The following is a 27,515-nucleotide window of genomic DNA, read 5'->3' as shown; positions in this document are numbered from 1 at the left end:
TTTCCCGGTGTCGATTCAGCCTGGGGATGGAGGGATGGGGAGCAGCCCCATGGAGAAGGACTTGGGGGTGCTGGTGGGTGAGAGATCGGCCATGAGCCACCAGGTGCCCTTGCAGCCCAGAAGCCAATGGTGCCCTGGGCTGCATCCCCACCCCGTGGGCAGCAGGTTTGGGGGATCCTGCCCCTCTGCCCCGCTCTGTGAGATCCCCTTGCAGTGCTGGTCCAGCTCTGGGTCCTCAGCACAGGATACACATGGAGCTGCTGGAGAGGGGCCAGAGGAGCCCCAGGAATGATCCGAGGCTGGAACAGCTCTGCTGGGGACAGGCTGAGAGAGCTGGGGTGTTCAGCTGGAGAAGAGAAGCTCCGGGGAGACCTTAGTGCGGCCTTTCCGGGGCTGGTAAGAAAGATGGGAACAGACTTCCCTTCCCTTCCCTTCCCTTCCCCTTTTCTTTCCCCAAGAGGGTCCAGGGCAGAAATGCCCCAGAAATGAGCAGCCCTGGGCATTTCTATTCTCTCCCTGCAGGATACGGAGGCGGTGGGTGACACTGCAGCTGGAGGCTGTGCCCTCTTTCAGAGGTATTATTTTCCTCTCGCACCTGTTGTCCTTCTCCGTTTAAGACAAGAAACTGAGAAGTACACATGATTCTGAAATATAAAGATTATCTCTTAGTTTGATACTGGCTTGGATAAGATGGGAAACCTTCTTCCTCTCATTTGCCCTGGGCAAAATAATTGCAATTCCTCATTGCTGTGGTTCCTGGAATCTGAGAGTGGATCTCAGCTGCTGAAAACACGCATAGCATAGCTCAGTTTGTTCTTTCCATGCCATTCTAGCCAGGGGCTCTGCAGCTCCCATCTCTGGAGCAGGGCCGAGGAGGTGTCAGAGCTGTGCGAGGCTCCCCAGGTCCTGCGGGGTCCCCAAACCAGTTCTGAGACATGAGGGGCCCCTTTGGAGGCCAGAGCACCCCCCTCGTCTTGGGAAACACCCCCAGGAAACACTGAAACACCCACCTCAGCCGGGCGGAGGAAATCGCTTTCTGAACGGCAGCTGAGTCACTGGGGAGAGCGGAGCAAAGCCGGCTGTCTCAACACATCAGTGCCCGGGGTCTCCCAACTGGGATTTGGCGTTCTGGAAGATGATAAAAGGTATAATGGGTTCCTTTCTGCTGTGCCTCCCCCCCCACAATTATTTTAAAAAATCAACTCTTTTTACAGCTGGGCTGCATAATTGCAGCTTTTTGGTGAGAAATATGAATTTCATGTAGGATTGCACCATGAAGACTCACACGAGTTTCCGTTCAGGCTCTTGTGGTGCAGGAGGTGTCTCCGCACTCCGGTGTCACTGCAGGCAGGAAATCTCCAGGAGCGCTGCGGTGCTTGAACAGCGAGGCCAGACCCACGCGGCTCCTCCGAGGGACCCGTTTCAGGGGACACCCTGAGCCAGGGCCCCGTCCCGTACCCAGAGCCCACGTGGACACGTCACAGCTGCGGCCATGCAAAGGGCTGGTGGCCCGTGTGTCCTGGGTCGGTGGCTGGACATGAAGCCCATGGTCCCCTGTCACCACGGTGGGGCAGCACAGGGTGATGATCAGACCTACACGATCCTCCCTGTTCCCAGGAGAAGGCTGCAGCCCGTTCAATGTGCCTCTTTCTCTGGGCTGTTTTACACTGCTCTGGCTGCTGCTGCTTCTCCTCATCCTGCGCACATTGCTGGGTTGCAGCCTGTTTTATTTTAAAGGACTGGGAGAGCCTTCTCCCCAGGAACATGGTTCTCCCTCTCTTTTAAAGCTTTTCTTACAGTATAAACAAGCCCCAAACCCTCTTGATCTGCCAGCTTTCCCGGCTTGTCCAGCAAACATGGGGCTCGCCCAAGGTCTTGACCAAGGCTGAGGCCTTGTCCGGGCCTTGGAAACAGGCCCAAACGTTGTTTTTGCAATGTCTTGAGTGGCACTTTTAATACCCAGCTGAACAATTTCCAACCCCCTCTTTAAACGTGGCACAGTCTTTCTAACCAGGCTTTGCAATCTGGGTTTAAGGGCCACCCCACGGCCAGGCCTGGGACTGCGGGAGGAGTTGGGGCTCATCCCACCTTGGAAGAGGGAGCGATGGCTGCCTGGGTCCCTCCTCGAGGTGCCAGACACAGCCCTGGGCAGGGTCCAGCCCACAGCACCCTGTGCCCCATCCTGACGCTGCGTGTGGAGCAGCCTCCCCAGCCCAACCATCACCTACATCAAGCACTAACCTGTATCCTAAGAACCTCATCTATACATCTTTTAAACCCCTCCGGGGATGGTGACCGCACCACGGCCCCGGGCAGCCTGTTCCAGCGCTTCACAACCCTTTCCATGAAGAAATCGCTCCCAAGATCCAGTTCACCAGTGGTCACTCATGCAGCCCCACACCACCCAAAAGGGCTCCCAAACGTCACCTCCTCGCTTGGCCCAGCCCAGGGAGGTTTCTGTGTGTGGACAATGAAAACCTGCCCAGAAAGCTGCCCCAGCACCCCGGGGAGGCAGCACAAGGGACTCACTGTCAGGGGCAGCCTGGGCAACCCAGACCCTCCCCGCTCCTCCAGCAACAACACAACAGCCCGAAGTTCATTTCACTTTTATTTACATAATTGCACAGCCCGTTTCCCCCCATGACACTGGAATGTAGCAGGTCAGACACTGATTTCCCACATCCATGAGCTGAACATCTCCTCAGGAAGGAGGAGAGGACCCAAAGAGTCGCTATTGGGTTTTGCAGGGGTACATGCGACAACTCCAATTTATTGGCAACCACGATCAGGACGAGGAAGCTGAGAGCGAAGCCGCGGCCGCGCAGCAGCACAGGGCCGGGCCCCAGCCGCCCCAACCAGGGATTTCTGGCTTTCACAGTTGCATATTCGGATCAACGGTGGGTTTCTGAACTGAAACACTGGCTCTGTTAAGTCTGTACTAGGGGGATGTGGAGTGGGGGTGCAAATCCTGCGTCACCCAGCAGAACCAGACACGTCACAAAACTGAGCTGCTGGGAGGCAGCCAGGGCTGGGAAGGTTAAACTAAAGCCCCAAGTTTTTCTTCACTGGGAATGTCCTGGCGACACAGGGTTTGCTGGAGGAAGGGGACCCAGGACAAGGCACAGAGCAGGGGGGCAGCACCTGGGGAGCTCCCTGCACCCTGGGAAGGAGGATCCTGCTGCTGTGCAGGGACCACAAAGAGGTCTCTGCGCTACAAACCTCCAGGAGCAGCGGGGGCTGCGCCATCCCTGTGCGACGGGCAAAGGGAAGGTGCCCATGGGAACGTGGCAGAAGGGGAGAGCCAGGCAGGGCGGCCCATGGAGAGAGGGGAGCAGAGACGCACAGCCTGGCCATGGCAGGAAACACTCACCCCGTCATCAAACAAGACCCTCGCGCTCAGAACAGAGCAGCTCGGAGCAGCCTAGAGCTGGGCAGGGAGAGGCTGGGATATCACTGAGCTGCACAAGAACCCGGGACAGAGCAGGCACGGCTCCGGGTTGCGGCGAAGGATACAGGGAGAGACAGCACTGCTGCTCGTGCCAACACCGATCCCAGCGCCAGGGAACAGCAAACACGTAAGGAAAACCATCCCGCTCTGCAGCTGGAGAGAAAGCAGAACAGCACGTGGTGCTTTGAACTCAAGCAATGACAGGGCTCAATCTAGCAGGGCATCACACTGATGCAAAGGAGCAGAGGGACAGAGTGTGACCACCACTGCAAGGACATGGGCACCTTGGAGCCCGTCCCCTCTGCAGGGTGGGGGGAAGAGCCGAGCTGGGGCCGAGCAGCCGCGCACATGGAGCACCGCGCACACCTGGAGCACCAAGCACACCTGGAGTACTGCGCACACCTGGAGTACTGCGCACACCTGGAGCACCGCGCACACCTGGAGTACTGCACACACCTGGAGCACCAGGCACATGGAGCACCGCGCACACCCGGAGCACCGCGCACACCCGGAGCACCGCGCACACCTGGAGTACTGCGCACACCTGGAGCACCAAGCACACCTGGAATACTGCACACACCTGGAGCACCAGGCACATGGAGCACCGCGCACACCTGGAGCACCGCACACACCCGGAGCAATGTGCACATGGAGCACCACGCATGCCTGGAACACCACGCACACGGAGCACCGCGCACACATGGAGCACCGCGTATACCTGGAGCACTGCGCACATGGAGCACTGCGCACACCTGGAGCACTGTGCCCACAAAGCACCGCGCACACCTGGAGCACTGTACATACCTGGAGCACCACGCACACGAAGCACCGCGCATACCTGGAGCACCGCACACACCGAGCAGCGCACACATGGAGCACTGCACACACCTGGAGCACCGCGCACACCTGGAGAACCATGCACGGCAGCGCCAGCACCGCGTCCTCACCGCCCACACACCAGCATCATCTGGCGGGTCGGGAGGCAGTGGGGAAGCAAGGACTGAAGCCAAACTCAGGGAGAGATGCTCCGCTATGTGCTAAAGACTCTTGGCAGAGTGGGCACCCCAAAACAGGGGTGCGTTAGCTGGGAACACAGGTGGATGAAGGAGGAGGACAATGAACACTGGCCCCGCAGGAGAGGGACCCAGAGCCTGTTCTCTGGCAACCAGCGAATTTGGGGTGTTTTGCTAGAGGATACATAAGAGGCAGCGCTTGCGGGGACGAACCACATCACAGCAGCTATGGCTGCCACCGAGGAATGTGCAAATAAAGCGCGTGGAGACAGCGCAGAGCACCTGCGGAACACAGCCTGTCCCGTCCGGCATGTGCGTCACCGAGACCACGAGAGGCCCAGCCTCACCATGGGGAAAGGACGTGAGCAAACAGACTCCGGCTCTCACCTTTTGGGGTCAGGAAAGCTCTTTTCTGAATCTTTCAAAAGCAAAAGGCAATGGTGGGGTTAGGTAGTTGGAGCCATCACCTCCCACCCTCAGATCCTCCATCTACCTGTGCCAGACACACCAAGAGCTGAGTGCACCCGAGCCCTGGGGTTGAGCCAGGATCTGCAAGGAAAGTGTTCTGTGAGATCATGTCTGCACAGGAAAAGATCTTCTCAGTTTGAAACTTATTTGGAAATTCTCAAAATTACAGTACTTTACAATACAAAATGTCTCCATTCAGTATTATGTCATTTTACTCCTTCTGGGATTATAATAATTATTAAAAACACACAACTTTCTAGAAAGGACAGAAACACCACGAAAGAGACCAAAGGGTAACGGGAAAGGCTGCTGCAGTATTATCAAAACCAATTTAGTGCAAAGGAGAAGGAACAGTCAATGAAAAGTGTTCTTTGTATGCTCATTTGGAGAAAAGGCATAGATTTAACCTCTGAATGAGATCAGGCTGCCAGCTTCTATACTGAAGCTTAGAACATCAACACAAAAGGACTGGAACACAATATGCATGGCCATTAAAAAATAATATTATATAGAGATATATATATATATATAGAGGGAGATATTTTCCACATATGGTACTTAGTTATAGGAAAGCGTCCCTGCAGACTGGCACATTCTGCCATCGGGCTCTTTCAGGCCGTTCTGCACGGCAGACGTTGATTATCTGTCTGTTGGCCGCAGTATAAAGTACCTGCTGCCCGCAGGGTCCCGTGGGTGGGACGATGCTCCCGGTGCCTCCGCGGCCCCTGTGCAGGGACCCCGACCCCTCTGCTCCCGCCAGCCCCCCGGAGCTGCCCCCGGCTCACACGGTGGTTTCATCCGCCGTCTTCTTCATCAGCTTGGCGGAGAGCAGCGAGTGGGGCGCGGGGTGAGGGTTCCGCGAGGCGGGGATCATCAAGCGGACTTTTTGGTTGGTCCTTCGCCACTCCGAGTACAGCTGGCAGTGGTAGCGGAACGAAACCTGGCAGGAGATAACACGTGGGTCTGGTTACCGGACCCCAGCAGTGGTGCCATGGCCACCCCCCACCCTCCGAACCCACCAGCACCCCAAGGGAGGCAGCACCGACCCCGAACCAGCCCGGGGCACTCCACGTCCCAAGCTGTTGATGAGGAATCTATTAATTCCTGGTAAAGCTGGGCTGAGCGTGGCACAGGGCCTTGTAGCCTCATCTGGGTGTTCCTGCCCTGGCGGGGGGATTGCACTGGATGAGCATTCCAGGTCCCTTCCCATCCCTGACATTCTGGGATTCTGTGGTTCTGTGACACGGGTTGGACCCATTTTTTGTGACAACGCTGTGGCCTGGGAGGGTTGTCCACCCAGAGGGGACAGGAGAGCATGCAAAGGGGAGGGGACCCGAGCTGGCCCTGCAAGGCTGAGCTCTGAGCTGTGACTCCCCCCAGGGCTGGGCTCCTCGCCATGTCCTTGTGCAACCATTACCACTGCTACAGACTTTCTCACAGCTCCTGCTGATTCCTTAGCTCTGAAATTACACTTTTCTGGAATTTCTTGAGGAAGGAATTAAACCAGCACATACTTCCCTCCTATTTATTTTCCTAGAAATTGTGAGGAAGACAATGAAATATTAAGCCCAGCCAGCCAACCATCAAAACTAAGTTCCTGTACAGGAAGTACAGGAAACATTCGGCTGGCAAGCGGGAAGTACCAGACGTACATCAGACAAGGAAAGGCTGGTATTCCTATTACTTTTGGCTGGGTCTCAGCCATGTGCTACGAGAAATAGAGCTGGGCCACGGCATCGAGGTGATTTGGCTTATTGATCTGTGCACCCCCCTTTCTCCTTTTGCACAGGGACAACTGTGGGAATAAGGTTGTTGGCTGATAAGAAGCAAATACATCTCGCAGTCTCCAGAGAACAGGAGCTCATGGTGCAAAGCCTGAATAAAGCCGCAGCACCAACTCACCCCCTGGCACCCGAGTCTGTGCAAGGAATGTCCTAAAACCCCAGGGAACGCTGCTGCTCTGAGAAACTGGAGTATGAGATGGCAGAGATGGCTGTGGCGTTTCTGAACTGCCAGCTTTTGGGGGTCCCACTCTTTCTCCTCCAGCAACTGCTCTCCTTCCCTTTCCAGAACGTTGCTTCCCAGCAATCAGCGGGAAAAGGGTAAAGACAGGACATGAGCACACACAGGGATTTGAATAGAAAAGCCAAAATGAAAATCCAGACCAAGAAACCACCTAATAATATAGAATGTCCAGAGTTGGAAGCACCCACAGGATCATGGAGTCCAACTGCTGTCCCTGCACAGGACACCCCACAGGTCACCCCGTGTGTCTGAGGACGTTGTCCAGTCTCTTCTTGAACACTGTCAGGTTGGGCCGTGACCCCTCCCTGGGAGCCTGTTCAGTGTCCAGCACCTCTGGGGGAAGAACCTTTTCCTCATGGCCCACTGACCCTCCCTGGCACATCTGCTGCCGTTCCCTGGGCTCTGTCACTGTCACAGAGCAGAGCTCACCCTGCCCCTCCTGCTCCTGCTGAGGAACCTGCAGCCCATGGGCTCTGCCCTCAGTCTGCTCTGCTCCAGCTGAGCAAACCCAGGGACTTCAGCCGCTCCTCATCCGGCTTCCCCTCCAAACCTTCAGCAGCTTCATGTTCCTCCTCTGGACACTCTCCAGTAGCTTTATCTCCCTTTCTCCTGTGTCCCAGCCCTGCACACAGTGAATGCTGCAGGTGAGGTCGCCCCAGTGCAGAGCAGAGTGGGACAGTCCCCTCCTGCCTGGCTGGCCGTGCTGTGCTGGGTGCACCAGGACACGGGTCCCTTTTGGCAACAGAACCTGAAAGAACTGAGTGGGAAACAGAGGGAGGTCCCTGGTCTGGGATCCTCATGGGCCTGGGGAGCGGACAGGCAGGGAACTAGTCCCAAGGCTCCCAGATGTGCTACAGATGTGCTACACAGCAAATCCACATTTGCTTTGTGGCTCTTCTGGACTCGCCCCAAGCTGCAAGCTCCTGGCTGCCTACTTCAGCATGTCCAAAGATGCAGAGCGAGGCATCCGCAGGAAGATCTCTCCCAGCATGGATCTGTTCAACACCCAGTGCCGGTTCCCACTGATCCCCAGTGCCCCCAGCCGTGGGCCAGGGCGGCTGGAACCAAGGCTCCCGTCCCAAAGCCCAGTATGAGAGAAAAGTCAGAGGTCCCCAGGGCTGGAGTGTTCCTTGTACACACTCTTCTGTGCTACTGACATCTGAAAAATATTGTGTAGGAAGAGGTTTAGTTGTGGGCCACAGAGAACCCCAACGGCCGGTCTGAGCACAGAGTGCACAAAGTAGGGAGGGACACAATGAGGATTATTGACAGGTCAAACATCTTCCAGAGTTGGTTTTTTTTTTTCCCTAAATGACCCAGGTACCAAGTTTGTGTTTCTTCATGAAAAGAGGAGCAGGTACAACAGCTGGGCCACTGCCTGTCCCAGCACCGGGCACGCTCGGGCCGTCTGTCGGGTGCACAACACCCTAGGGAACATGGCTCCCATGCCACTCTGGAAAGCAGACGATCAGTAGCGGTTTCTCATTCTCAGCAACAACTTTAGCAGCTCCCATTTGAAGATAATTAAACGGATGGTCAAGAGAAAGAGCCCAAGGTTTTCTCCCAATGGGAGTCAGAATTATAGAATAGAATCATTTTGGTTGGAAGAGAGCCTTAAGATCATTGAGTCCAATCATAACGTAACTTTAACTCTAAACCATGTCCCTAAGAGCCTCATCTATACATCTTTTAAACACTTCCAGGGATTGCGACTCCACCGCTGCCCTTGGCAGCCTGTTCCAGTGCTTCACAACCCTTTCCACGAAGAAATTGTTCCCAAGATCCAATCTGAACCTTCCCTGGCTGCAGGGACATGGTGTGAGCCAGGACTTTGGTCTCCTTTTGACCAGAAACAGGGCCCTTGCCACTTACCAGCGTCCAAAGGACGTAGATTGTGAAAAGTGCTATAGTTAGTGCTATGAGTCCGATGGCCTCCAGCCGGCTGTTGAACTGCAGGTGATCCTGGGCTCCGCGCAGGCACAGCCAGCCCGAGATCGCCGCCAGAGGGGTGATGAACAGGAAACACACCATGTCGCAGAAAAGGGTCCTCTTCTCGTTGCGGGGACCGGGATCCTTCAGCCACTGCGGGAAGGAAGGGAGGGAGAAACAACATCAGCCAGCGGCACGCAGAGCACACAGCGCGGGCAAAGCGGGACCGCGGTGCCGGGAAGCTCTCGCCTGCTCTCCGCACTCTGTATGTACCTTGTGCGTACATTTAACTCACGTAAACCACCACAAAAACAGAGCTAGAGAGTGTCAAGTATATTTTTAACAATCAACAAGGGCAAGGGAAGAGACAACTGAGGAATATGTGCAGGGGAAGGCAGCAGGAAACACAGGGGCTGCCTGGGCGCTTCACCGGAGCAGCGAGGTGCAGGCAGCAGCCGTCGGTTCAGTAAAGCCTGGCTTAGTAAAGACCTGACAGGTCTTGGATTGAGCTTCAATAGAAACACACCCAGGACTCTGCAGCTGGTGCAGGGGCTGCGGGAAAGCGGAGCATAGGGTCGGCAGCTGTCCCCAAATCCAGCCCTCTGGTTCCTTTTGGAGGATTGTGGCATTTCAGAGTTTCACTCCTGACTTAAATCAAATCTGAGAAGCCCAGGTGCACCTGAGAGACTGCACAAGATGGCTCTGCAGAGGGAGCACTCTCAGGGGTCCGGTGCTTCATAGAATCGTAGAACAGAATGATAGAATCATTGTGGTTGGAGGAAACCCTCAGGATCATCGAGTCCAACCGTAACCCAACTCTAGCACTGCCTCATGTCCCTGAGAACCTCATGTCCGTCTGTCCAGCCCTCCAGGGCTGGTGACTCCAGCACTGCCCTGGGCAGCCTGTTCCAATGCCCCACAGCCCTTTGGGGAAGAAATTGTTCCCCAGATCCAACCTCAACCTCCCCTGGCGCAACTTGAGGCCGTTTCCTCTGCTCCTGGCGCTTGTTCCTGGGGAGCAGAGCCCGACCCCCCTGGCTCCAAGCTCCTTTCAGGCAGTTCAGAGATCAGAAGGTCTCCCCTCAGCTCCTGTGCTCCAGCTGAACCCCCAGGTCCCTCAGCCGCTCCCATCACACTTGTGCTCCAGCCCCTCACCAGCTCCCTTACCTTCTCTTTACTCTCTAGTCCCTCAATGTCCTTCTTATGATGAGGGGTCCAAAACTGATCCCAGGATTCAAGGTTTGGCCTCCCCAGTGCCCAGCACAGTGGCACAATCACTTCTCCAGTCCTCCTGGCCACACTGTTCCTGGTACCAGCCAGGATGCTGGTGGCCTCTTGGTAACCTGGGCAAACACTGGCTCATGTTCAACACCTCCAGGTCCTTTTCCCCCAGGCACTTTCCAGCTGCTCTTCCCCAGCCTGCAGCGTTCATGGGGTTGTTGTGACCCAAGTGCAGGACCCGGTACTTGGCCTTGTTGAACTTCAGACAATTGGCCCCAGCCCATTGATCCCGATCCCTCTGTAGAGCCTCCTGCCCTCCAGCAGATCAACACTGCACCCAATCTGGAGTAGAGTCAATCTGTGAACTCACTGAGGCTGCACTCAATCCCATCGTCCAGATCACCGATAAAGAGATTAAACAGAACTGGCCCCAATATTGAGCTTCCTTGGGGCTGGAGTGAGGCCGGCACCCAACCCGAGCCACTGGTGGTGAACACAACACCCACGCACCCTGTGTGTTCACTGAGATGACGGCAGAGAGGAAAAAAGCATATCACTTCAGCAGCTAAGAACCCAAGACTGGAGAGAAAACAAAACAGAAAAGCAAAAGGAAAGAGAGTGAGTAGCAGGAAGTTTTGCACCTGAGCAGACAAAGCAGGAGAGCTGCCAAGGGATCCCCGTGTTTGGTGGCCCTGGCAGAGGACGGTAACACAAATCCATTTGCTTTTACAGAACAACCTGTGCTTGAATCTGCACCTTTCTCACAGAGAAAGACTTGGACCATTCCCAAAGAGAAAGCAGAAAGTGAGGAGGGACACAGAGGACGATCCCCCGCTGCTCCTCCCCAGATCTCAGTGGATCACAAGTGACCACAAAGGGATGAGGCCCGATCACAGACACAGGTGCTGGAAACTCCCCCGTCCTGACTGCAACGTCCCAAAGTCCTTCCCATCGCTGGTGACCATCCAGCGGCCACGGGCACGGCCGGACCCCAGGACCAGGACAGAGCCCGTTCTGCTGCGTCCCTCCCAATTTGAGGTTTGCTCTCTCGCCTCCGCCGCGGCAGAGGTCGCTGCACTTTGCTCTGTGTAACCCTCTGCAAGCGCTTCCCTCCCACAGCTCCGAGCCCAGCTCCCTGCGGGCAGCTTTCCCTCAACAAAACAACATTCACCCATTTTAGGAGTCCCGACTTGCTTCCAGTGTGGGTCCATTTTAGATACTTGACTTTGACAACAGCAATTGTTTTAGTTTTCCTGGGATTATGCTATTTTCAGCTTTTCCTTTCCTTTTTTAGAATAGCCAGCGGCTGTGGTTCCTACCGATACCCAGCGTTCCCACAGCACATTTTTACTGCGAGTTCTGTATTTTGAGCTGATGGATTCTTCCTCCTTTCCTGCATGAGGATGACAGGTCTCATTTAGGGTTGTTTTTTTCCTCAAAAATTGGAGAAAATGATTAAAAAGGCCCAGTTGGCACAGGGGAGGGAACGTCCCCAAGGCAGCCGGGCATGTCCTGTGGCCAGACTGGGGACAAGTGGCACCACAAAAAGGGGACTCCGCAAATAAAGCTCCTTCCCTGGAGGGGAAACCACAGTTTAAACAGCAATACAGAAGGGGTGGTGGCAGGTACGGAGGAAATTTTTGAGACCACAACAGAGCACAGGTAACCTGAGGATGCGGCTGCCCAGGAAGTCAAGCAGAAAGCGCTGGCCCAGAAGGGGAGCGCGGAAGGGCGCCCACAATTGGTGCAGATTGAACTACGGAGAGAATGTAACGTCAGGGACGTAGAGCAGAGGGGTGAGGGCAGGGTGAGGAGTGCAGACAACTGGTGTTGAATGGGAAAGAGAAGGGGGAGATGGCAAATCCAAGCAAGGGACAGCAACGTGGCTGGAGCAGCCGGAGCCACGGGAGCAGCTCTGCAGGCACCGCGTGGGACACGGAGCTGGCCCAGGATGGAGGAGACGATGCTGCAGCAACGGGTGAGAGCCTGGCCGGGAATTTCAGCTGGGACTGCAAGATATTTGAGGGATGTGACCTGAAGCATCTGAGAGGTCCAAAGAGAGCAAGAACAAGAGAAGCTAGAGGACAAGATGGGAGCCGAAGAGCACAGGCAGATCTGGGGACTGAGTAAAGCTCCTGCAACAACAGAAGACAAGCGAGAAGCATTTTTAAAGCCATTCTGAACACAACGCGACGGCTCGACAGCCAAAAGGAAACTTCAGAGCAGTCCCACGTGTGGTTGGGACGGGAGGAGCTGGGAGAAGGGGGCAGAGGTGGAAGCCACCCCTCGTGCGGCTCCACAGAGCAGATTAGTGATGAGCTGCGTGGGGCAGATAAGGACCACACACAGTTTGAGCAGCCCTGAGAGGGAGTGAGGGCGGACGGAACCCACGGACGTGGCCAAGCTGCTCCTAAAACAGCAAATCGGCAGCTGCGTCCCTCGAACCCCCAGCTGTCCCAGCTGCACAGCCCCTGGTGAACACCGAATTACCCACCTGGACCAACACCCCTCTGGCAGCAACCCCAGAACCCCCCATCCCCTATCCAACATCATCTTGGGTCACTTCTGACCCTCATAAAACAAAACTCTCCGGGGCTGAAGGCAGATAGGTATTTTACTGCATCTTATTCTATTTATATTCCTTGTGACCTTTGAAACTCCTCCTTCCTCACTAAGATGGGAGCCAAACATGTAGAGGCAGGAAGCAAATTAATTTCATTTTGAAGTAGTTGACTTATTTTGCCAATAGGCACTGACACAGTAATAAAAGGATACAATAAGGCACCCTAAGGGCGCGGGGTTTCTGGCGCAGCAGCACATTAGTGCATCTGGGACTTAAAATTAACCTTGCAAACAATCCAAGAAGCGGACGGTCAGATTAAACAATTTTTGTAGGGAAAATTAGCAAGTAAACATGGAAAAGCAACAAAAGCACAACTTGGTCCTCTTCCAGGCCAAGTCCAAAGCGATTGCTTCCATGCTGTTTGTGTGCGAGACTAAAGGGAAGGGGCAGAACCGGCTGCTCACTGCCCGCCCTGCTGGGAACAACCGCTGCTTGTGCAACAAGAACTCCTTCTGGGTACAACCACATTTCTCTGTCCTCCAGCACGACCCTGAGGCGTTCCCAGACGTTCTTTTTACTGGGATCAGCAGGGCTGAGGAAGGGAGCTCATTTCTCAGACCCACGGCAGGGCTATGGGATGATGAGGATCTGATTTGTGGGTGTTGCAGTGCCCATGAAACCAGGGTGAGCCTCATGTGACGGAAAGCAGGAGGAGGACGTGCAGAAAAAGGCACCAGGACACCATCAACTCCTCTGGAAGCCAAGAACAGAGCTCAAGGTACAACAGAGGAGTCTCCAGACGGTCCATCCCAGCACCTGCTGCTCCGCATCTTGGCGCTGGGCTGTGTTCTGCTGCTTGGACCAAGGGGAAGGGACTGATGAGGGACAGGCCCAGCAGCGCTCAGCACCACGCAGTCCTGCTGGGGGTTATAAATCACAGCATCCCCGCCTGGTCGGGCTGCAGGGACCGCTGTAGATCCCCAGCCCCACCTGCTCACCAGGGTCCCAGAGCAGATCACACAGGTGGGTCCAGGGGGTTTGAATGGCTCAGAGAAGGAGACTCCACACCCGCTCTGGGCAGCCTGGGCCAGGCTCTGGCACCTCCCAGCAAACAACTTCTGCTCATGTTCACATGGAGCCTCCTGTGTTCCAGTCTGTGCCCGCTGCCCCTCACCCTGGCGTTGGGCACCACTGAACAGAGTCTGGTCCATCCTCTGACACCCACCCTGAGATACTGATCCATTGATCAGATCCCTCTCAGTTTCTCTTCTCCAGCTTGTCCTGGTTTTGTTAAAAACAAGTTTCTCCTTTAGTAAATTTTTGCCTGTCAGCTAAAGCCTTCATATTAGCTGCATTTTCCTGGAGAACCCGACACATGTTTTGGTTAAACCTAGCAATGGAATGCAAACTTATTGATAAGCACGGATGGACATCTCGCGAGAGGGGCAACGAGAAACTGATGACCGAGAGACTGACCAACTGTGTATAACATTCCATTCACGTGAATACTTCATATAAAGTGGGAGATCACGAGGATCTCGGCCCTTTTCCCTTTTTCCTTTTTTTCCTCATGGCCGACATTAGGAGAGGACCTTGCTGGTCGTCCCTGCGAACGGAGGCCAGTGAGAGACTGAATCCAGCTCCGGTTGGCTGCAGAGTCTGATCCAGGACTTCGGGTGCTGGTTCTGCAGTTGCTGAGACTCACAAGATTGGTTTTGTATATTTTGTATTATTTTCTCTATTCTTATCAGTAGCATTAGTAAAACATCTTTAACTTTTCCAACTCTCTTCTCTCTGTCCTCCTTTCCCTCCCGATCGCCTGTCCTGAGTGGGAAGGGGGGAGAGGGAGGGGCAAAAAGGAGGAAGTGGGAGGGAGAGGAGGTTAAAATACATCTGCCAGGGTTTGATTGTCACCCCGCAATCTTAACCCTCGACACAGCTCAACAGCCCCAGCTCTCTCAGTCTCTCCTCATCACAAAGATGCTCCAGACCCCTCAGCATCTTCATAGCCCTTGCTGGACTCCTCCAGTAATTCCTTGTCCTTCTTAAACTGGGGAGTCCAGAACTGGACCCAGTTCTGCAGATGCAGCCTCCCCAGGGCAGAGCAGAGGGGGAGGATGAACCTCCCAGACCTGCTGCTCACACTCCTCCTCGTGCACCCCAGGTCCCCTTGGCCTCTTGGCCACAGGGCACATTGGTGACCCACGGTCACCCTGTTGTCCCCCAGAGCTCCCAGGTCCTTCTCTGCAGAGCTGCTTTCCAGCAGCTCAACCCCAACCTGTACTGGTGCCTGGGGTTGTTCCTCCCCAGCTGCAGGACCCTACGCTTGCCCTTGTTGAACTTCACCAGGTTCTCCTCTGCCCAGTCCTCCAATGGGTGTTTTGGAATAAGCTTTCATTGATTTTTGCATCTCACCTACCTTGTGTTGCAAAACACACCTGGCTGTGCGCTACCAGCCTGTTCCATGAACCACACCGCACACAGCGCTCACGTGCAGCCGGCAGCTGCCCCGTGCCAAGCGGGACCAGCACCGTGCAGTACCGGCACCGGTGGCACCAGCACCTCCGGTCCGCACGTGCTCAGTCTCCCACCCAACCACTCTCTCTGCTGAGCCCCACTCAGGACCAGTGTGACCTGCCAGCCTCTGACCCTGTCACAACGTCCCCATGTGTTTCACGGCTCTGGTGTGACGCAAGGCACAGCAACTACAGGGGTGTTTGGCTGTGCAAAGCCAGACGAGTTACAAAACACCCCATGTCCTTTCTGGCCACCAAATCATTACCCTGTGGCTGCTCAGGCGCCTGTAGATTTTCCACTCGCTGTTGACTGGGGGCCTGGCTATGTCAGCCAGGCAGGAAAACATGACCTGGATTCCCAGCAGCACGATCAGCCCTGTTCCTGCCCCGAGGATCGTGTCGAATCAAAACATGCAGCTTCAGAAGAGGAACCATCACATCCCTTCTCTGGCAATCCACTCAAATCTCACTGCAGGCCACCAAGCTCCATGGGCAGTCCCAGCAGGATGGTCCCGTTTCCATTACCAAGGTGAGGAAGGATGTTTTCCAACAGAGCACCCAGAGTTCAAGGAGCCAAGATCCAGCAACAGCCCTCACTCTGCAAGCAGGCGGCTAACGCTGCACAGCAAAGCTGCCCCTCCTCACCCTCCTTTCCCCACTGTGCAACGCCTGCTATTGATGTTCCACAAACCTCAACAACCTGAATCATAGAATCACAGGATGTCCTGAGCTGGAAGGACCCACAGGATCATGGAGTCCAACTGCTGTCCCTGCACAGGACACCCCACAGGTCACCCCGTGTGTCTGGGGACGTTGTCCAGTCTCTTCTTGAACACTGTCAGGTTGGGCTGTGACCCCTCCCTGGGAGCCTGTTCAGTGTCCAGCACCTCTGGGTGAAGAACCTTTTCCTCATGTCCCACTGACCCTCCCTGGCACATCTGCTGCCGTTCCCTGGGCTCTGTCACTGTCACAGAGCAGAGCTCACCCTGCCCCTCCTGCTCCTGCTGAGGAACCTGCAGCCCATGAGCTCTGCCCTCAGTCTGCTCTGCTCCAGCTGAGCAAACCCAGGGACTTCAGCCGCTCCTCATCCGGCTTCCCCTCCAAACCTTCAGCAGCTTCGTGTTCCTGAATCTCCCCTGGCAGGGGCACAAGAACTTTCCCCATGCGCCCAGCCCAGCTCCAGCCATGGGGTCACACAGGGCACAGGGGTGATCCAAGAGCTGCAGGAGCGCTAGAAATGAGGGACAGGAGAGGAACAGACCCAGGCAGCCCTGCAGGTCACCAGGACACTTTGTGCACAGCAGCAGGTGCCTCTGTGGTTGGTGTCACCACGGGAAATGCTGCAAATATGAGATGATGGCAGCAGCAGCAGCTGCACCCCAGAGAAACCCCACTGGCACAAGGTGCTCGAGATCCTCAGGGTGCAGAGATGGCCGCACAAAGCGGTGAAGATGGACGTGTAGGGAAGAGATCGGTGCTGGGAAGTGCCAAGAGCACAGGGAGGGAGTATTTCCAGTTTTGGCCCCACACAGGCCATTCCAGGTTTGCAGAGCAGGGCCAGGGGCTGCACACAGAAACACCAAGAGGACCTAGGCTGGGATCCAAGAAGAGCAAATGCAAAGGGAGAAAGGAACTGCACACAGCTGGGGCCAAAAGTGATTTGGTTTTCACTCAACAAAGGAGTCTTGCACCAAGAAAGGAGAGAGACGAGCTGGGGAGGAGCACAGATGGGAAACAACAGTGCAGTGAGCACGGCAGAGGAGTTCGAGGAAAGCGAGGAAGATAAGGCGGGAGGAACGGTGGGGAGCCCATGTCACATCCCAGTTCTCTGAACTGGAGGGGGGGCAGCGACCGCTGTGCCCAGAGGCAAAATTTCTCTGCCTAATAACACGAGCAGGAATAACAAGAATACGGGTACTGCCCTCTGCACACATCACTTCACGGGTACGGCGGTGCCGGGGATGGGCGAGAGGAGCAGGGACTGCCCGTGCAGACCCGCGGGACCCGAACAGCCAAGCGAACATCTGAGAATTTCAAGCACGCTTTGCTGCGGGCGGCGGTCGCGTTTGGAAGTTGTGCTTTCCTTACAAGACAAAATCCATTAACCTATATAAAACATCCAGTTTTGGTGAACGAAAGTATTAGTGGACAGTGACAAATATGCATCTCTTAATCAAAATTGCATAATAAGAGACAACAAACAACAGTAGGAGCAAAAACCTGGCAGTGTCCTGCACACTGCCCTTGGAAAGAGCTGTTTTGCAGAGGCATTGGGACACACAGACGCTACTAAAGCTCTCATTTCTAAACAAAGAATGTGAACACGCATACAGAAAAGCACCAGCATTGGAGACAAGGAAGCAGAACTTTCTTGGGGCTCCATCATGAGACCCGCTCGCAAGGATGGAAATATGGGACCAAACAGCGTGGCTAAACCGCCCCAGTGGTGACCGATCCACTCCTGGTTTGGAATGATCAGCTGTCTCGAGTGAGTTTTGCTTTAGTATATAAAAGCTATATACTAAGGTATATAAGGTATATACTAAGGTATTAAATGCCTACAGAAGCATTAGGAACAAGTCATGCATAACACTCATTAGCTTTTACCACCAGGATATGTTGGCTTTCGATGTCCTGGTAATTTTAGCAAAGCCGGAGCCTTGGCCTCAGCACCAGAAATTCACACCCACTCTCAGAGCCGAGTCCTGTAACCCCAAGGTTCCTCTCCCCAGGATTTACATGAAGTGTGGACAAAAATACATCCTTCCTCTTCACCATGGGCTGACATTTCCTGGGATTAAACAGCTGCGGACATTTCCACGTAGAGACCTCGGTTGCTCGGCAGAGAACCGCCCAAAGGAGATGGGAAACTGAGTCACAGCATGGGCAGAGGGTCTGAAATGGGGGTCTCTGAGGTGCTGTTTCACTTCAGAAACACTCAGAGGGGACAAAATTAACAAGAGGTCCAAGCTAAAACACTTTACAAGGGGTTAATGAATTGAAAAGGGAAATGAGGGTGAGCACCACAGCGAAATACACAAAACAAGGTGGTGGTGGAAATACTTTCAGTGGGAAAGCAAAGAGGGCAAAGGGGCAGGAGTGGGCTCAGGTACATGAAATACAGACCGACCCGTGTGCCCAGAGGGGCTGAACCTGCTTGTGGCTGCAGACACGAAGCCACAGCCTTGCTAACACCTAGAAATAAACGACACATCCAACACAGCACCAAGGGTCTCGATCCATCCATTTCTGCCCCAAATCCCAGAGGACAAAGTGTCTTCAGCAAGGAGAGCAATAGGTTTGCGATGGATTTAGCTGTAGACTAAAGAAAGGTGTTTACATGGAAGGGAGAACACTAACAGGAGATATTTCGACTCGTACAGTGAGGTGCCTGTAACACACTTACCTGGGTTCTCCAAGAACCAGAAAAAGGCTCCAGACAAGCTGACCCATCTAGCCCAGGAGTCTAAGGAAGCACAAATTAATTGATCAAAAGAGGCATTTCCTTCTCTCCATAGGACTCTAAAGAACAAACTTTGGCTGAGGCGAATTTAAGGTGTTAAAGGGTCAGACAAATAACCACAACATGCCCAGGGAACTGTGTGACAACCCATGGCCTGGGATGAAGAGCCGGTCAGAGCAATGATCTGGACAGGAGAAACAGATGTTTCCAATGGCAGAGCCCAGGGAACGGCAGCAGATGTGCCAGGGAGGGTCAGTGGGCCATGAGGAAAAGGTTCTTCCCCCAGAGGTGCTGGACACTGAACAGGCTCCCAGGGAGGGGTCACGGCCCAACCTGACAGTGTTCAAGAAGAGACTGGACACTGTCCTCAGACACACGGGGTGACCTGTGGGGTGTCCTGTGCAGGGACAGCAGTTGGACTCCATGATCTGTGGGTCCCTCCAGCTCAGGACATGCTGTGATTCTATGAAGATGGATCCTGGGCAGTAACTCTGCATTTTCTGTGCTTAACATTATTGGAACAAAGCAGCCGCTGCCGGTTCCAGGAAAGCTGTGTGCACTGCAACCTGGGGTTCAACCATTTCATCTAAATACTGCTGCAGTCTTCCAGGTCACACAGGAACGTATTTTGCATGTTTTGACTACACCAGCCATGCCGGTTGGCATCTCCCAGATTCAGATCACATACAGAAGCACATTAAACTAACTGATGTAGGAAAGTCAAGGACTGGAAAACCATCCTGGTCCAAGGTTTGGCCACCTCGTTCCTGCTGGGGACACACTCTCACTCCAGAGCCCCAGCCCCCCCGTACCGCAGCCCCTTTCAGAAAGCAAAGCAGAAGCTGTTCTGTCCTTTCCCAGCACCTGCACCTCAGCTACAGACCCTCCCAGCACTGGGACCGCATCAACTCCCCATCCTCACCTGCTCTGCTTCAAAACGTGCCCCAAAACCACGCTCAACCCATCGATCCCACATCTCTACAGTTAACAAAAGCCCTTTGTGTTTGGTTTGGGTTTTTTTCAGCTTTCAACCAACTTCTTAGTTAAAAAAAAACCGAATCAGGTTGAAGTTCAGGAGCGTCCGCCCTGCACCCGGGTGGCTCAGACAGCCCCCGGTCCCGGTTCAGAGATCAGGCACGTCTGGCAACCAACACTGTTGCTATTTTTACATTGAACAGACCACAACATCAATAAATGGCTGCTTAAAGAAAACAAAAATCTAATTCTATCAAAAAATTCTCTCCCTAAAGGAAGCTGCAAAATTAAATTACTGTTTGTAAGCACTCAGATATCGCAGCCAGAAACACAGCAGAGGAGCCCACGGGGAAATGAGTAATTGTGTCTGTGAGCAGGATGCAAGAGCACAGAGCCGCCCAGCACAGCGGGACGAACAGAATCCACCAGTGGGCACCTTCCACTCATCACTGCTCCTGGACAACGCAGCCGGCGACCACGCAGAGACCACGCGGTAACGAGAGCACTGGATTAAAAACTAAGGCGGTTTTGGTTGGGTATTTCCTGACTTCCAAGAACTTTCTGCAGCTTCCGCAGAAGCACTGCGACTCGAGCGTGCTGCCTCCCCTCGGCGCGGCATGGACGGCTCCTCCAGCCCCCGGTCGGCTCTCGGCCTCTCTCCTCAACGCTCCTCCAACATTGCCCTGGTTTTGTTAAAAAACAAGTTTCTCTTTTAGTGAATTTGCCTGTCGGCTAAAGCTTCATATCAGCCGCATTTTCCTGAAAGCCAGATCCATGTCTTGGTAGACACAGCAATGGTGGGCAAGGTCACTGATGAGGATGGATGGACATCTCGCAAGAGGGGCAATGAGAAACAGGTGACCAGAAACTGACCAACTGTGTATACCATCCCATTCACGTGATACTTCATATAAAAGTGGGAGATCATGAGGATCTCGTCCCTTTTTCCTTCTGGCCAACATTAGGGGAGGACCTTGTGAGTCGTCCCTGCGAACTGAGGCCAGTGAGAGACTGAATCCAGCTCCGGTTGGCTGCAGAGTCCAGTCCAGGACTTCAGGTGCCAGTTCTGCAGTTGCTGAGACTTTCAAGATTGGTTTTGTAGATTTTGTATTATTTTCTCTATTCTTATCAGTAGCATTAGTAGCAATTTTTCCAACTCTCTTCTCTCTATCCTCTTTTCCCTCCCAGTCCCCTGTCCTTAGTGGGAAGTGGGGAGAGGGGGCTAACAATACATCTGCCACAATAAATGTCACCCCGCAACCAAAACCTCGACAGCGACGCAGCTGTTTTTCCAGGTGAAGGCCCATCAGTGTCCCCTGCAGCCACCACAGCAGCTCCAAGTGTCCCCAGGCTGGAAAGCCGGGACACAGCAAACAGAAAGAGCGACTTGTGTCCTCCTGCGAGGACAAACAGCAGCGTCACCTCGTCCTCCTGTGGGTCTCATGGTGGCCACACGACAGCAGAAAAGAGCGAGGACACCTGGGTGGCCTCGCACACCCTTTCACCAACGCCACAAAACGTGCTCCCACATCGTTGTCTCCATCCAATTTATTCCCACTAATTTCAGTTGTGACTTCCTAATTTTACTTGGTGACCAGAAGCTACTGAACTCACTCTCACACGTGAGCATCACTTCCCCCAGCGTTTCAAAACTGCCCACCCCTCCCTGCAACACAGGAGCGGAGAATTTCTCAGATAAGAAGGCCGAGGGAACTGTGTCATTTTTAAATGACTAAGCAGCCTCTTCTCAGAAACACATGAACAACTTGGAGATGCCACTTCCCAAAAGTATTTGGTGAAGAGTTTCAGCCCAATCTGGTGTGGGGACAAGATTACACCAGCCTGCAGTCTGAGGGTATTAATGGAACGTGCCGGTGGTGGCGAAGCAGTTATCAGCTCTTTCAGCAGGGCTTTGCACTAAGAGCAGAGGCTTTGCTAACGCAGACACGCTGCTGAGAGCAGCCAAGGTCTCTAAGTTGGCCTCTATGTGAGCAAAAAGCCCAAGCTAACGTCACCTGGCGAAGCACACTCGTCATCACCGCCTCTGATGAGCACGGGTTCAGCAGCACAGGAACCCAGAGCCGTCCTTACAGCTCCCAAGGAAAATGAGAACCTGCACTCCAGGATGTCTGCCCCAGCCTGCGCTGGCACCGAGCTCACAGCTCTCCATTGCAGGGGTCCAGGGAGCGCGAGAGCAGGCCGTTACCTGCTTTTTAATTAAACCAGACTCCAGGCTGCTCCTGGAGCCAGGGAAAAGCTGCTGCCGCGGAACCGCAGGCAAGGGAGCTGCTCCAGGGCTGTGTGTGACGAGCTCCACGCCAGGCTCTGCTCCACACTGGGACCGCTCACCAGATCAACGGTGACTTTTCATCGAGTGCTTATTGGCCTCCAAACTAACGGCACTTCACGCGATCTGCTTCCCTGGCAGGCACAGGAGACACCAGAACAGGGCACATCACCCCCTTCGCTGGGCTCACAGACACGACAAGTAACAAATCATTCAGACCCCAAAGCCTTTGACAGCTTGAGGGGTCTGTTCCTCTCTGGAAACACAGCAGCACTTCTCTTGCCTTTGAGGCTCATTAAACCTGCCACCCGTCCCCCTCAGGCTCTGGCTGTTGGTCACCACACCCCTAGAGGCGCCAGTTCAGGGACGCTCATCACAGATTTCAAGAGGAATTAAAACTTGGTTGTCCCAGGCTGCTCACTCGTCCACCTCGGAGCACGAACAAGATGGCGCAGAGGATCCACGGCCACGCCACCGCACCACGAGGGACAGACACCAGTGTCAGAGCAGAAACTCCTCCAATATACCCACTCTTGGAGCTTTTAGTCAAGCACACAGCTTTCTAAGCCTGTACTTGTTACGAGGTGCTACAGCATCTGCGAACTATGGCTAAATGCACTTCACATGTTTGTTTCCGAGCATGAATACTTCACTGGTTCTTAAGCTAAAACATCTGAAATGTGCACTTGAGATGCTGGCCCACACAAGCCCTCCAAGCTCACTGTTCTGGGCCTGCCTCTCGAAGCCAAGATACAGCCCCTCCTAAATGTTTAAAGCGCTGTTTTTCAACCCCTGAAACAACCATTTGAGAGGTTTTGGTCCAAGAGCCATTTTCTGTGTTGTAACAGCTGGGGGAAAAGCGATAAGATTCAGACAGCACCAACCGCTGACGCAATGCGCTTAGAAATCGCTTTGCTAAATACACGGTTGGTTCAGCACTGCAATCTAAAGCCTCCTCCTGTCTGGGGCTGTCAAGTCACTGACAGTCAGTTGTAAATTAAACAAGCATTAAACCTGAATATCAATTTTACAAACAGGAGCTTGGATGGACCCCAGCTGGGGGCTCTTCTCCCATCCAAGGCTCGCTGGGCACCCAGAGATGGGATGCGGAGGGGACAGGTGCCCTTTCCAGAGAGAGGTGGGAAGGGGAAGAAAGAAACTTCTACAATTGATGGTAATGGAAACAGAGATGGGAAAAGAAACTTAGCATTCCAGCTGTAACGTGGTTTAATCTAACTGACAGAGCAAGGGGAAGGAGAGAGCGGACAAGAGCAGTCGCAGTTACAAACCAGAATTAACCCCTGCTTCCCAGAAAAGCAACTTTTGAAACAAAAACCAGAGCCCTGTGCCATAGTCCACACACAGCAAGCGATGAAAACCCCGCAGGGACACGGCGCAAAGTGGAGTATGTGCAGAGTGGCTCCAAATGACAGTTTCCCGCTTTTCTCATTGCTCAGGGCTGCAGGATTGAGGGGCTCCCAAAACTGTGGACTGTAAACCCCCACCTGCAGACTGATGCTCCTCTGCAGTTGCAGGTTGTGCAATGAACACCCACATGCATCCCAGCACAAGCTGACACTGGGAAGAGCCCGTCTGCAGTGTCACGGACAGTGAAAGGCAACTGAATGGGCACAAGGCAGGACCTGGCTCTGGGCATGCAGGACTCAGCTCTGACTGCGCAGGATCCGGTTCTGGTCGTGCAGGACCCGGCTCTGAGCATGCAGGACTCAGCTCTGAGCATGCAGGACCCAGCTCTGAGCATGCAGGACCCAGCTCTGAGCATGCAGGACCCAGCTCTGAGCATGCAGGACCCAGCTCTGAGCATGCAGGACCCAGCTCTGAGCATGCAGGACCCAGCTCTGAGCATGCAGGACCCAGCTCTGAGCATGCAGGACCCAGCTCTGACTGCGCAGGATCTGGCTCTGGTTGTGCAGGACTCAGCTCTGACTGCACAGGACCCAGCTCTGGTTGTGCAGGACTCAGCTCTGACTGCACAGGACCCAGCTCTGACTGCACAGCCTGGACCTCAGGTGTGCCAGCACCACCCTCCTACCTGGTCCTGCAGCACCCTCCAAAACATCAGCCAGACCAACATCGCCCGTTCACCTGCCAACACAGCTCACGTGTATTTACACAGATTAAATCATCGTCTAAACCAAGCCATTACAGTCTTTTGTGCTGTGACTCACTGATTTACTTATTTCTCTTGTGGGATGAACACTTGAGGTCACAAGATGGCCTGGTCCAAGTTGCCCTGGTTCCCCACAAGCAAAGGGCTTCATTATAGGCAGCTGCTGTGAAATTTGGGGCTAAAGGAAGTCTGGAATGTGAGCGCAGCAGACTGGCTAAGCAGGGGAATGAAGAGAACATAATGATACAAACAAAACAGAACCGACCCACCAAGTAGAGCCTGGATTGTACCTCCCAGCTCTGGGAGGCTGGTGGAACCTGGTGTCCCTACGGTCAATGCCAAGAGGAACAGGACCAGCTGAGCCACGTCCTGCATCCTCCTTCCACTGGGGAACACAGGACAGAGGCCCAAAGCAGAAAGGCCAGAGGCCCTGAGGCACACACCAGTATTGGTCAAGGAAAGATGGGTCTTTTACAAACAGCATCAGCAATCACCATATCTCACTTTCAGAGCAGAACACAAGGAGGTCACATGCAAGGGAGCTGCACTAATGCAAGAGGGAGATAAGATTAAAATTAAAATAACAGTTCTGAGAGCTTCATAGATCAGATGGCCGTGTGGTGACCTCTGTGTTTCAATGCTCATTAAAGTCTATCGACAAGCGCAATGTTTTCCGCAGGCCCACAGCCCACTGCTGGTAGGTTCACAGGTCAGAGATGCCCCAGACATCGCTACTGCGTTTTTGCAACTACATCACATGGTCTGATAAGAGATTTGATCTCTTGAAACAAATTGTTGTGAGTGCTCAGGTGCTGCAAGGAGGAGACAGCAAGAACCACACAGACAGCAGGGCAAATCAGTCATTTTTTGTGAAACAGTAAGGAAGAAAGCGGTACCTCTGTCAAAGGCCTCGGTCTTCTCTCTACAACAAATTCTGTGTGGCAGAGCTCACAGTAACTTGTGTTGGAGGAGGATAACCATTTTTCCAGGCAGCTCTTGTGCACGGTGCCCAGTGTTCCTGTGCAGTCACACGGGGAAAGCAGTCCCTCCCCATTTCCACCTTCGTGACAGATTCGACAGATGGGACCGTCACTAGAGAGGCAGACAAAGAGAACGAAATCAGGGTCAGAGCAGGCAGAACGATACAGTCACAGCGGAGAACCTGGTCTGGCCCCAACAAGCACCGGTGTGTGACAGAGCACCCATGTCAGGGAGCGTGGAGGAGCCCGGGACGTTTTAGTCAGTAAAATCTGGAAGTCATGTTGTCGGGCAACATGTCACAGAATCCCAGAATGTGAGGGGTTGGAAGGGACCTGGAAAGCTCATCCAGTGCAATCCCCCATGGAGCAGGAACACCCAGCTGAGGTTCCACAGGAAGGGGTCCAGGCGGGTTTGAATGTCTGCAGAGAAGGAGACTCCACAACCTCCCTGGGCAGCCTGGGCCAGGCTCTGACACCCTCACCCCCAACAAGTTTCTTCTCAAGTTTAAGTGGAACCTCCTGTGTTCCAGTTTGCACCCATTGCCCCTTGTCCTGTCACTGGTTGTCACCCAGAAGAGCCTGGCTCCATCCTCCTGACACTGCCCCTTTCCATACTGATCCCCATGAATGAGTCCCCCCTCAGTCTCCTCTTCTCCAGCTCCAGAGCCCCAGCTCCCTCAGCCTTTCCTCACACGGGAGATGCTCCACTCCCTTCAGCATCTTGGTGGCTGCGCTGGACTCTCTCCAGCAGTTCCCTGTCCTTCTGGAACTGAGGGGCCACAACTGGACACAAGATTCCAGGTGTGGTCTCCCCAGGGCAGAGCAGAGGGGCAGGAGAACCTCTCTGACCTACTGACCACCCCCTTCTAACCCACCCCAGGTACCATTGGCTTCCTGGCCACAAGGGCCCAGTGCTGGCTCATGCTCACCCTGCTGTCCCCAGGACCCCCAGGTCCCTTTTCCCTACACTTCACCCAAGGGAAGCTAGCGTTTCAGCCTGGCCAGCCCAGGGCCACAGAAGGGAGCACAGCGCACGTGTCCCAGTGTCCAGCTCCACACACAGCGGGCAGGGACGCTGCCACCATCCCTGACACCAATCCTGAAGCACCAATGCAAATCCAGAAGACCAAAGCGAAGCTGGATGATCCACGCCAGGCACAGCGTGTCCCCGGCCACCCAGAGCCACACAGGAGGTTTGCACTCGTAGTCACGATTATCAGGTCACGGACCCGCTCTCACCCCATCCCTGCTCTGCACCTTGGATTTAGCAGGAACTGCGTAAGGAGCAGCGATAACTACAGACACAGCTCAAATGATCCTGGAAGCTCAGCTCCCCAAGGACACAACATTTCAGGGTGAGTAATCAGCCAAACTAAGCCCTCGGCACACAAACCCTTGCCCATCAGCACAGGAACTCAGCGTCCCATCTGCACAGCCCAGGGGTAACGCGGCGCTCGGGCCGCGCTGCCCGCAGAAACGCGTCGGTGCTGCCACAGCCACCACTTCAGCCCGTCCTCGGCTGGAGGTGTCACCTGCAGAATCAAATCTCTTTGATGATGCTCAAGATCTGCTCTCTTGGGACCTCACAGAACCAGAGATGCTTATCAAGGCAAGTATCAAACGCTTTCAGAGACACCTGCAACCTTCGCACTCGAACACCCATTTGTTCCAAAGATGTTCCCTTCACCTCTAACTGGTGCCGCTGGCTGTGGCTCCTGCTCCAGCAACCGTCAGCTCAGGTGTCTCAGTTGATATTCACGTCACAAACCTCCATCATGGACTAATACCTTTTGCACCTATGTAAGCTCAGAACACCCGTTGCCCTCCCGTAGTGAGGAATCCCGCTGGCTGCACAGAGAACCAAATCCTTTTCACTTCAAGCCTCTCATTTGATGTTTTGTGTGCCGTTCCCTAATTCTTGTCTCGTAAAGGACAATGTTTCCACACCCTCCAGATTTACAGACCCCCCCATAGCCTGCTCAGTCACCTTTAGTCCTGGCCTATTCAGTCCCGCCTTACGCAGAATCACACCCACCTTTCTGATCCCCTTCCCTACCCCTCCCTCTACCTCTTGCATTTCCAAAACATCCTTTTGGAGCCGCAGGGACCAGCGCTACACTTGTCGAGGTGTGTGCACACCAGGGATCTTTGCAGCGACCCTTCTTCATCACTTTCCTAAATCTTAGCATCTTATTCACCGTTTGGTCACTGCCACACGCCTGAGACCTCCTTCCTCCAACACATTTGTAAATCCCAGGCTGTTGTTCTTCATCTGCATCACTGCACACTGAACTGAAATCATTATTTTAACTTGCAGCCATTTCCAATAATGTTCAGTTGCCTAAACTCAAGCGTCTGGTGCCATCTGAGGTCCAGGAGCATCCCAGGTGGCATCCAAGGCACAGGTTTCCTAGAAGGGCTGTGCCACATCTGCCAGCCCCATAACAGGGACCTCTGGGCTCCACTGCTATTCAGACCTTAAAAAAACCAAACAAA

The 27,515-nt window shown here is 54.1% G+C and overlaps 1 protein-coding gene across 2 annotated transcripts in view; it reads right to left on the bottom strand.

The window, feature by feature from the left end:
- Positions 1–2,591: 2,591 nt before the first annotated feature.
- Positions 2,592–27,515, bottom strand: part of MARCHF2 (membrane associated ring-CH-type finger 2) — a 43,193-nt gene continuing 18,269 nt past the window's right edge. The window contains exons 3-6 of one of the 2 annotated variants that reach the window (XR_011735896.1): positions 24,936–25,131; positions 8,827–9,036; positions 3,869–5,869; positions 2,592–3,814 (exon numbers count right to left, since the gene is read on the bottom strand). Coding sequence is in view for 1 of the 2 variants with exons in the window: in XM_071799557.1 (XP_071655658.1) it covers positions 5,711–5,869; positions 8,827–9,036; positions 24,936–25,131 (565 nt within the window). In the remaining variant the exon portion in view is untranslated. Of the gene's footprint in view, positions 5,870–8,826; positions 9,037–24,935; positions 25,132–27,515 lie in introns of both variants that reach the window. The other variant, XM_071799557.1, reaches the window with a different exon arrangement.

This window comes from Patagioenas fasciata, chromosome 27, assembly GCF_037038585.1.
Source record: "Patagioenas fasciata isolate bPatFas1 chromosome 27, bPatFas1.hap1, whole genome shotgun sequence".
Taxonomy (NCBI): Eukaryota; Metazoa; Chordata; class Aves; order Columbiformes; family Columbidae; genus Patagioenas; species Patagioenas fasciata.
Note: the sequence above shows the minus strand (reverse complement) of the source record. Positions and strands in the feature narration are given on the sequence as shown.